Source organism: Papilio machaon, chromosome 26, assembly GCF_912999745.1.
Source record: "Papilio machaon chromosome 26, ilPapMach1.1, whole genome shotgun sequence".
NCBI classification, from domain to species: domain Eukaryota; kingdom Metazoa; phylum Arthropoda; class Insecta; order Lepidoptera; family Papilionidae; genus Papilio; species Papilio machaon.
This window is the reverse complement of record NC_060011.1, coordinates 1937689-1949037: the sequence shown is the minus strand read 5'-3', so window position 1 is coordinate 1949037 and position 11349 is coordinate 1937689. Positions and strand designations below refer to the sequence as shown.

The 11349-nt window shown below is 36.1% G+C and overlaps 3 protein-coding genes across 3 annotated transcripts; 1 reads left to right on the top strand and 2 right to left on the bottom strand.

Annotated features, from left to right (window-relative positions):
• Positions 1–1552: 1552 nt before the first annotated feature.
• LOC106707492 (NADH dehydrogenase [ubiquinone] 1 alpha subcomplex subunit 10, mitochondrial) lies at positions 1553–4445 on the bottom strand. The gene is made up of 5 exons (XM_045684510.1): positions 4357–4445; positions 3547–4262; positions 2960–3133; positions 2141–2356; positions 1553–1692 (listed from the first exon to the last, which is right to left on the bottom strand). The coding sequence occupies exons 2-5, from the start codon at positions 4249–4251 to the stop codon at positions 1588–1590; spliced, it is 1200 nt and encodes a 399-aa protein (XP_045540466.1). The 5' UTR covers positions 4252–4262; positions 4357–4445; the 3' UTR covers positions 1553–1587.
• Positions 4446–4701: 256 nt separating this feature from the next.
• Positions 4702–6693, top strand: LOC106718685 (RNA-binding protein pno1). The gene is made up of 3 exons (XM_014512838.2): positions 4702–5055; positions 5281–5443; positions 6322–6693. The coding sequence occupies exons 1-3, from the start codon at positions 4820–4822 to the stop codon at positions 6664–6666; spliced, it is 744 nt and encodes a 247-aa protein (XP_014368324.1). The 5' UTR covers positions 4702–4819; the 3' UTR covers positions 6667–6693.
• Positions 6694–6932: 239 nt separating this feature from the next.
• Positions 6933–10936, bottom strand: LOC106718684 (EARP and GARP complex-interacting protein 1). Its single transcript, XM_014512836.2, has 9 exons — positions 10801–10936; positions 10601–10732; positions 10336–10482; positions 9856–9942; positions 9548–9739; positions 8982–9106; positions 8384–8485; positions 8073–8204; positions 6933–7160 (listed from the first exon to the last, which is right to left on the bottom strand). Exons 1-9 carry the CDS (start codon positions 10840–10842, stop codon positions 6998–7000), a joined length of 1122 nt encoding a protein of 373 aa, XP_014368322.2. The 5' UTR covers positions 10843–10936; the 3' UTR covers positions 6933–6997.
• Between the last annotated feature and the right edge of the window lie 413 nt (positions 10937–11349).

Sequence of the window (11349 nt, the reverse complement as noted above, 5' to 3'; positions counted from 1 at the left end):
CTCACCGATGACGCGTTGGATTTGGTTGCGCCGTCCTGCTGAAACCACATGTTGTCCAGATTCATACCGTTCAGTTGAGGCCACAAGGAGTCCGTAATCATATTCCTGTAACGAATGCCGTTCACAGTCACTGCAATTTCGGCCTCATTTTCAAAAAAGTAAGGTCCAATCACACCGCCTGACCAAAATCTGCACCAGACAGTTACTCGTTGTGGGGTGCATTTGTTTCTCATGGATTGCATGAGAATTTTATGAGTCCCAAATTCGACAATTTTGTGTATTCACGAAGCCATTCATGGATCCATATGGATCATCGGAGAAAATGACTTTTTTCGAAAAATTGTGAAATTTTAAGTTGTTGAGAACGATGTTGTATTGATGTTTTCGGATTTTCGGCGACACTCTCGTTTACAGCAGCAATGTTTTCAGAGACCGACCGGTACGTTGACACAAAGGATTCTTATTATCATATCAATTTTTTGATCACTCTTCGAATGGTTGACGCATTAGGTGCACTTTCTCGGCTGGAATTTTTCCCTTTTTTGTAATAAGTTTTCACAATTATAACGCGTTGTTCTTTCGAAAAGCGCACCTTTTTTAATAATCGGAATAAACAGAGGTGACAACTGTAAAATTTCAGACTCGCCACTTGCACGAAAAAAAATATATTCCAATTTTAAAAAGTGCACTCTTACTGAGACACCCTATATAAATTATATAAAAGAAATCATTGTGTGGTGATATTAGGTGCTGTATAGTTTGACGTCATTTATATACATTTTTGATACTGTCTTAAATAAAGAGGGACTTTTAAATTAATTGTTGTTTTAATATTTCTTTACACACTTGTGTTAAATAATCAGTCGAACCTTCCTAAAGTGTTGGTAGCTCAGGGATTAAGTAACTCTAACAGTGGTAGACGCCAGCAACAACATCAGTTGCACGAATTGGCCTCGCTCAGTGAAATACCACGACCACACGGAAGACAGACGTCAAGTGGAGGTAATTCCAAGTACAGTCTGATGAGTGTGGTACCGCAGGACTAATTTTAGTCCTCTTTCCCTCCCCAATCTTTTCTTATAAGGAAAGGATGGGAAGGGGAGGTGGATTTGATGGAGGAGATGCATAGGAAGGTTAAATATTCTCTTTTTGTGCGTCTCCTCCTTCGTCGATTGAGTAGGCAACGCATCTGCAATTGCAAATGTCTATGGGCAGCGGTTTTATATGAATACTCGCGACCATCAGCTGCGACTCCGTGGGTGGGGTGGGCAGTGGCAGCCTCCCAAGCATGGAGAAAAAAAAAATTTTCAGTCATTTCCTCTCATTTGAAAATTTATCAGAGTATAGTTTATGTAGTATTTTAAAAGAAAAACATAGTCAGCTGACCATAACACGGTGGATTATACGTCAGCTGGCTCCTTGAAGAAGAAAAAAAATCAGTATAGTGGACTGATGATGAAACCTTCTTTTGCATATTTTAGCTCATAAAAAAAAATGTTGACTTCATAACACATATTGTTAAATACTTTTTAAAGTTTTTATTGAATAATTCTCATATTAAACAATCTAATTGGTTATGCTCCATTTCTAAACATACTCGGAGTATTTGGGCATTTTGGTTTTAGTCAGTAAAGCACCGTCCTTCTTGTTGTAGCCATCTAAATGCTGGAAGTCAGGATGACCATAGATTACCTGAAAATATGTGTTAGTGAATTATTTTGGTTTAGTTTTTTTTATACTTTTTCTCATAGACCCCTTTTAAAGTCTAGTTTGCTACATTCAACTTGTGAAATCGCAAATTTACTTCCATCAAGCATCCCCTAGTATATCAGGAGGTCCCATTATTTTCTTTCACCGCCCCCTTTGAAAATCAACTATATTTCAGAACCCCCTAATTTTTATTCAGCCCTAAAACTTAAAAACCACAATTTCATTACTTTAATTAATTTCAATGCCCCCCATTTTAAGGGCCCCTTATCGCCCCCACCTAGGTTTCAAACGCCCCCAATGGGGCGTTATCGCCCACTTTGGGAAACACTGCATTAGACAGAGAAACTTGGGTTAGAGTGTAACCTCTATAAGCGAGAACATCGCAATCACTTGGCCTCTCACTTATCGCAGTTTGACTGAATATTAATACCTTTTCCCTCTCATAAGCATCATCAGCACTGGTGATCAACTCTGGTACATCCAGTCGGGGTATAGCCAGCAGATTCATGAGATAGTCCTTCTTGTTGGTGTACAACATCCTCTGGTCCGCCCACTCCACCTCGCGCGGGAGACGCCAGTCCTTCATCTTGGGCTCCTCACGCTCCGTATACTTATCGAAGTTTAAACGCTCTATATCTTCTACAACCTGCAATGTGAAAATAAAATTAAACTCCTATTTACGTCTTTGTAATCTAAATTAATTTTTTTTTGCTATGAACATAAAAGTAGATGGAATCATTTATTGAATTTACTGTCATAAAAAAACAAGACTTTAAAACAAAAATTACCAAATATTTGACAGATAAGCTAAGAATCCCAAAATTAAGAAGACAAACGAAATAAACTTAGGACACAAACAATTGTAAACACACCACACAGTAGACAGGCGTGAAGTAGAAGCAATTGCCTTTGATGAGTGTACGTGCCGGAAGCCTAGTTTTAGTTCATGTTTCCTTCCCACCCATTTTTTACAAGGAAAGGATGGGAAGAAGTGGATTTCATGGAGGAAGGGACGCATAGCAGAATTATCCTCTTTCTGTGCATCCATTCCTCTGTCAATTAAAGGTTGGCAATACATCTGCAAATCTATGGGAAGCGATCACTTCGCTTTTTAGGCATATTCAGGTGGCCGTTTGCCCATTTGCCACCTTATGATATAAAAAAAGATATTGTTACAGAGATATTCATAGTTTGTTTGAAGTTGGAGATCGGAAATACCATACACACAATCTTAATTTTGGTAACTTACCACTTCTACTTCACCACCACCGGTCCAGTCGTACACCAGGAGCTCAGCATGAGTTGAGATGTCACGGAGATACTTGGTCTTGTATTGTCTCTCTACCTCAGTCAGGTAAGCAGCTGTCATAGCTTTACCATTAACCTCATGGTCTAAATTACGGCATTTGATCGCTTCCATCACCTGAAAAATTGTTTCTAAACTTGGTTTTCATAGAGTGGACTAGCTGTCGCCCGCGACTCCGTCCGCGCGCAGTTAAAAAATGGGGGGGGGGGGGTGTTATGAAAAATAGACGTTGGCCGATTCTCAGACCTACTGAATATGCTCACAAAATTTCAAGAGAATCGGTCAAGCCGTTTCGGAGGAGTACGGCAACGAAAACTGTGACACGAGAATTTTATATAGAGTGGATGTAATAATGGATACGAGTTTCTATTTTTAAATATATCCATCTTGCATATGTTTATTTATTTAACTTTTGATATTTAACTTTTTTATTTTCTCTAAGTAGGTTGGTTTAAAACTTTTTTTTTTAATTTAATGTATTTTCCTTAGATCTATGTTGCTTAAATACCTAATATAATAATAAACAATACCTTAGGTACTGGAACATCAAGGTAAATAACCAGATGAGGTCTCATAAGTTCTTCAATAGTACTGTTCCTCAGTTCGTAGTAGACTGAGCGAACTCCTCTGCTGATGTACTTCTGGCTGTACATGGCCTCCAGGAAGACAAAGTCAGAGTAAGGCGATCTCTCCAATACAACACCCTGGCCAGTGTTAAATAAATGGGCTAGTGCGTCAATATATTGAGAATATCTTGCAGTGTACATCATTATCTGGAAATTACCAGCGTGACGATGTGTTGGGTTGCGATTAAAGTTAACGTGATCGAATGTTCTAGCGTCCTCAGGTATTTGACAGTCGAACGTACGAAGATCAATTCCATTGGGCCTTATATAGTGAAGATCCATATTAGCTTCTGGGAAATGCTTCATACCAAGATCTTCGGCCAGACATTTCGCAAACTCCGTCTTCTTAGAGGCAACTGTACCTTCGACAACCACAACCTTCGAATTCTCATCCAATCTATGTGTTGTACGGTCCATCAGACTTCGTAGCCATGTATAGTCCTTGTTCACGTAATCGAATGGTGCTGGTTTAGGCGGTGGTGGGGGCAGAGATTCCCGCAGGGCTTTGCCCATTATGCTCCGGTGCTGTACGAAGCCACATGCTGCTATTTTTCCCCCGTGAGCAGGAGTCAATACTTTTACAAAGGTCGTACGTACTAGAGTGGCCATTTTTCGTTAGCCTACAATAAACAAATAAATTATTTTTATAACTACTTCTATGCAACAAGTTTTCTTGAAAATGCTAAAAACTAATTATTAGCAGTTATTTCTTACCACTCTCTTAATTCATATTATCAAAATATCGACTTGGAATTGTGACATAACCACCACCATTTTTTTTCCTAGTGTCAGGTCATCATATCGATTCCGATGCATAGAATATCGATTTTTATCACTTTGCACATTCACAAACTATTTGCAAAATAAATAAAATAACAATGCATTTACCAAATTTCCGCATATCCTTAAAACCATTTAAAATTGCACAATGCTAACAAAAAAGGAAGTACAAAACACCAGGCACTTTTTCGTCAAAATGCTACAAATTGAATCACTTTGTAAAACAAAAACGCCACCAAGATGAACATCACTACAAAATTGACATTTGAATGATTTGTCACTGTCAGCTTTTCCTTTTCGTATGTGATTGTTTTGTAGACCATGTGAGAATTATTTAAAAACAGCTTTAAGCATAATTTAATTCTTTATTACGTTGATCATTTAAAGTGTATCGAAAATGGAAGTGCAAAACATAAACGTCGATGACTTTTTGCCCGCAAAAAAGACTGTAAAGTTGAAGAATGTGAAACGGCGAGCTGTTTCGGAATCTGGTGATGGAATGGAGGTGGAAGAGCATAATGGTATACAAGGCAAACCGAAACTTTCAAAACCTAAAGCTAAAAGAGTTAAAAAGAATGCCGAACCGAATGAGAGCAAAGTAAATATGAGAAAAGTACCTGTTCCTGCACACAGGTATAACCTCAAAATTTATTCAAAACAATTAGTATATTTTAACACATACAATCTTACTACAATTTACACATATTAAAGTAAACTAACGTGATAAGTCGATGGACTTGAACATCTTAATATTGTAATTATGAAATAATCATTGTGAATTCTGTAATAATTACTTAATTAATATAATAATATGTCATCAAACAGTATAAATATATTAGTTTTTATTATTTCTTTCAGATATACACCTTTAAAAGAGAATTGGTTAAAGATTTTCACACCAATAGTAGAACATCTCTTGCTACAAGTGAGATTCAACACAAAAACAAGAAATGTTGAAATCAGAGTTGGTCCTGAAACTAAAGATATAGCTAATCTACAAAAAGCTGCTGATTTTGTTAAGGTAATGAACACACATTATCTCCTTGTTCTTATCTGACTGTATGTGAGGTAGATGTACCATGTTTTTTGTTGTCCAAATTGGTCCTTTTTCCATCATTTTAGTCTTCACTTCTTTTTTAATCCGTATTTCTACTTATGATTTTACATGGTGCTGTACAAAATTTATAAATACAGTAAAATCTCAGTAATCCAGTACTATTAAAAACCACCAGTACCAGAAGGTGCTGGATTATTAAAATGTTTAGATTGCTTTATCTAATATATAAAATTCTCGTGTCACAATTTTCGTTGCCGTACTCCTCCGAAACGGCTTGACCGATTCTCATGAAATTTTGTGAGCATATTTAGTAGGTCTGAGAATCGGCCAACATCTATTTTTCATTTTTTTTTTTTTTTTAACTGCGCGCGGATGGAGTCGCGGGCGACAGCTAGTTATATAGAAAATAATCTTACTAATGCTATAAATGAGAATCATTAGATGGATGGATGGATGTTGTTAACAAATTACAAGTTATCTCCAGAATGGCTGCATGGATTTTGATAAAATTTGGTATAAATGTAGAGCACAGTCTGGAAGAACACTAGGCTACTAATTAAGGTTTTTTAAATTCCGAAAGGACATAGTTATTGGCAATAGATTAATAAACAATTTATAATTAAATATGACAAGATTGTAATGAGATGATAATGAAGCTTGTCAACAACTGAGCACATTATGTGGCGGGTAGTCGGAGAGGGGCGAAGGAAGTGCAGGTGGAGTGTTTAGAATTGATTTCATGTGTCAGTCTATTAAAGTACTGGATTAGTGAGTTTCTACTGTACTATAAGGTTCATTCACATTAAATGGATTAAGAATAACATTATTTTTTTAATTCACAGGCATTTATTTACGGCTTTGATGTTGAAGATGCATTAGCTTTACTGCGACTCGACGATCTATTTGTTGAGTCTTTTGAAGTCAAAGATGTAAAGACATTACAAGGAGATCATTTGGGTCGTGCGATAGGTAGATTAGCAGGCAAAGCTGGCAGGACAAAGTTCACCATAGAGAATGTTACTAAAACGAGAATAGTGTTGGCGGATTCAAAAATTCACATCCTAGGCAGTTATCAGAATATAGCGCTGGCGAGAAGAGCTATATGTAACCTTATTATGGGATCACCTCCTTCCAAAGTTTATGGTACATTAAGAAATGTTGCTAATAGAGTTGCTGAGAGGTTTTAGTTGTAAATAAAATGATTGTCTATTCAATATTATTTTACTCCTTAATTTCTATTTACGGTGAGTTCATTTAGATAAAAGATTCACAAAGAAACATATACCTCTGATATGTTACTATGAAATTCATACCACTATATTTTTTATTTTATTTAACAAGCAAAGATTTGAACATGTTGAGGAGATTTTAAGAGGTTGATTTCTTAGTAAAGGCAAATGTGTATTTTATTTTATTCATTTATTTAATATAATAATTATATTTTATATTTATTCTTTAATTATAACTTAAAGCATTAAGCAATAGATTTATTAATCTTAGTCTGTAGCTATAGTTTTATCAGAGTAGTATCTTGTATTTGAAGTGTCTCGGTACACGTGATAGCACAAGCCGTGCGTCGTAACTGAGCGAGGCGAAGGTCCAGGGCTCCGCGGCGCTCCACTCCGCGCAGTACACTGAGTCTTCATGCTGCTCGTATGATTGTAGTACACCGTCTTCCAAACTAAGATGAAATATTTGTTAATTAAAAAACCCAACTGATTATAACACTCAGGTGAAGAATATGAACTGAAGTTAATCATCTGTTAATTTGTTTAGTAAAAATTTCTTATGGAATTGAAACATTACACTCTAAGTTAGTCGGTTAAAAATGGCTACAGACAACCAATATTATTTGTGTACTAGCTTTTACCCGCGACTTCGTCCGCGCGGAATAAAAAAATGCACACAAGATAAAAAAGTTCCTATGTCCGTCTCCTAGTTCTAAGCTACCTCACCATCAATTTTCAGCTAAATCAGTTCGGCCGATTTTGAGTTATAAATAGTGTAACTAACACAACTTTCTTTTATATATAGAAGATAGATATTGGCATAGGACACACTTAGTGAAGTTACTTTTTTACTATAAGACTAGGTGTCGTCCGCGACTCCGTCTGCGCGGAATTAAAAAAAAACATAATAAGTAGCCTATGTGTTCTTCCAGACTATTATCAATATCTATGCCAAATTTCATCGAGATCCATTGAGTCGTTCTGGAGATACCTTCAAACAAACATCCATCCATCTAAACATTTATAATATTAGTAAGATGGCAAATGGCCACCTGAATCCGCCGAAATAGCGCAGGTACAGTTGCCCATAGACGTTGTCTTTAATTTAGGGTAGGCACAGAAAATATATTTCCCCTTCCTATGCGTCCCCTTCTCCGCCACATCAATTCCCATTTCCATTATTTCCTTATTAGAAAACATTGATAAAAGAAGCAGAACTAAAATTAGGCCTCCGGCATGCACTCATCAGACTTCAAAATTACTTCCACTTGACGCCTATTTTGTGTGGTTGTGGTACTGCACCATGAGAGCCCATTTGTGTTGGGTACAAGCATTATTGAGGTTTCTACCATTGTTGTACTTACACCTGACTGAGCCTCTTGCCCTCTTCATCAGTATCACAGATGCTGGCAGCAGCGGTGAGCAATGCACGGGCATCAGAGCTGCCCGTTAGCAGTAACTGTTCATGGTATGTGTTGTACCTCACTGTCCATACCCTGGAAATAAAATTCTCATATTTGTTTGTATAGCAAATTGTATAGAAAGCTGAAATAGTAAAGAGCCTGATGTCTATAGATTAAATGGTCAAAGAAGAGCACATATAAAAAGTCCCCTCTTCTGGCAAATCCATTTTCTACAATTGCTTACTTTTGTTATTTATTTGATTTATAATTACCAATGTGAGTGATCAGTTCTATTGAATATAGGTTCCTTTCCATTTCTGTAGTCCCATATGTTGAGTGCTGCGTCATCACCAGCGCTTGCCAAATGAAACTGTCTGAAAAATAAATACTAATGATAAGTTTTCTATTCAGTATGAAAAGTCTAAAATAAGTGAACTTTAATGTAACAATTAAACAAAAGTATTGCAGTAAAATGTTTAATTAAAAGTATGCAAAAGGTTTACACGTCCAATAATTGTAACCTTGAGTTTTACTATCTTATTTAAATAACTAATAAAATTGGAGTATCTGTATGTATAAAAAAAAACATATTTCGCAAAAATTAATTCCTATAACTAAAATAAAATCCAATTTTTTAAATTTTTGTCTGCAAATTCACGATTTTTTCGGGTAATCTCTGAAACGGCTGGACCCATTTTGACTGTATGTTTACTAGAAAGTAGCTGAAGAGCGCGAGAGTAACATAGGTTATTTTTTTATAATTCTGCGCTGATGAAATGCGCGACCGCTAACTACTTAAAAAGCATTTTCCCTCTCACTGTCTTTGAATAAACAGAGACAACAATATGTACAGATGTTTGTCTAATTCACCTGTTGGGATTAAAGTCCAAATCTCTGGCGAGTTGTCTATGAGCATTGTCTATGCTCCATGATGGCTTGTTGCAATCAGTTCTCGTGTCATAGCACTTTATATGCATGTCTTGTAGTACTGCAAACTATTAACATAACACAGTTAAAATATTTTACAAAATGATGTTAAGAATGAGTGAGAGTGTCGTTGAGTCCAGAGTTTAGCACTTAACTTGGAATCTGCAGGTCCTGGGTTCGAATCCTTCCTTACCAATGTGTTTTCGATTTTTGATTTACATACAAATATTGTGATGCAACCTATTTGAGAAGAAATACAAAGATATGTGTGAAGTCAAGCCTCACTGGGCCATTGTGGTTGACTATGTCCTAGTCCCCCCTAACTTGGTGTAGGCTCCGAGGCCGTCGGTGGGGACATATAGTGAGCTGATGATGATGTTATGAATCATGAAGAAACATGTATTACTATAAGTTACTCTAAATGTCAAATGGTGTGATATGTAAAGAAACATATTACTATCTCTTTTTTTTAAAGATAATGAAAGGGCAATATCATCGGTAAGTTTCACCTGACAATGTCCCTGGTGTGGGTTCCACTTGCCGCCAGTGAACTTGAGTCGGGACTTCGCCTCCGGCGTGGCGGTCGCCAGTGCAGCTCCAGTGTTGATATCGTGGACGGTAACTCCACTTTCGTATACAATCCCGATACGGCTAGCATCTGTTGGATGCCATTCCGCACAACGGATCTCTTCTTCTGGTTTCTAAGTAAAATGTTTGAATGGTAAAATTTTTTTAGAAACAGAACACAATGGTACATATCCTTGAGCTACAAAGATGCGTTTAGAATGAAAAAAAGTTTCTTATTATTTTTAATTACCTCAGGTGTTATAGTTCTGAGTAGTTCCATATCATCTGCATTCCTGCCTTGCATTGCATTCAAGTCGTCCAGATCTTTTGGTATAACCTGAAAAATTATTATCATTGATTTTAATCCAAAAACTATAAAAAAAAATCATCAACATGCAATGTTTAAATTCTTTAATATTCAAATTGTGACACACCCACATGTGAAAAAGCAATCAATTGCTATGGTAGGCGAATGTTTTAAATGTCTACTTTAAAACTGTTTTTTTTTTGTAATCTATATATATAAAAGAAAGTCGTGTTAGTTACACTATTTATAACTCAAGAATGGCTGAATCAATTTGACTGAAAATTGGTGGGCAGATAGCTTAGAACCAGGAAATGGACATAGGATAATTTTTACCCCGTTTTCTATTTTTTTTATACCGCGCGGACGAAGTCGCGGGCAAAAGCTAGTCTCTTTCTAAAAAACAAAATGTAATATATAACATACCTCAACAGTAGGCAGTTTGTATATAGTAACACCCATTGTACATTGAGATGTTTCCGGATCATAAGTATTATGAGTGGTGAGTAATGTTGCCACATCATGTGGTGAACAGCGGAGATGCCAGATCTCACCTATGTCATGTTTAAATACCTGTTGAAAAAGTTTATATTTAATTAAGCACCAGAGAGGTGTGTCAGGACCGTGCCAAATGGAGATTATATGGGACGTCTACATTTGGTGCTATCTGAGTAATGTATATTTTAAATACCTTTGTGTGCAAAGCTCCAGTGTCCTCTTCCAGTTCAACTACATGCACTTGATTAGACTGAGGCTTTAAGCTCTGTGTGCCTATTAGAAAACGAATAGCATCGCTTTCATATTGTGGTGATAACGCTCTTGTCTAAAACACATAACATTCAAATACAAGGCATTTTTTTTTTATTTGGTCGTTGTAAACTGATTTGTTACCTGATGTTCTAGGCCGTATATAATTGAATTTCCTTCATCCATTGCACTCACTTATCAAATATTGAATTCAATTACAAAATAACACTCAAATAACATAAGTGTATTTTGTTTATTGATTATGAGTTTGAGTGGTGACAGTTGTGTCATTCAGTTCTACAGATAATACAGTAGATAGTACCTATATAAAAAATATTTTAGTACAGATTGATTTTAAGCATCAAACATATTTCAAAAATCGGTAAAAACGTCAAACAGAGCCGTATGCTATGTTATGTATGTATGTATGTTTGTAATAATATATTTGACAATTCCCTGTAAAATGCCAAACATTTGTGCTGTTAATTAATATTGCCATGTACAAACTTTCAATTTCAGCTGTTGTCAAATCATTGCGCAGTGTTCGTGGTTGTTCTATAAAATGGTTTTCAAACTTCAAATAGCTAACAAACTAAATGATCGCTGCAGAAGTTATTTTCCGTAATACTTCATAAAATATTAAAAAATATGTCGTTCATAATAACATACATAAATACCCTTTTATTTACTGTT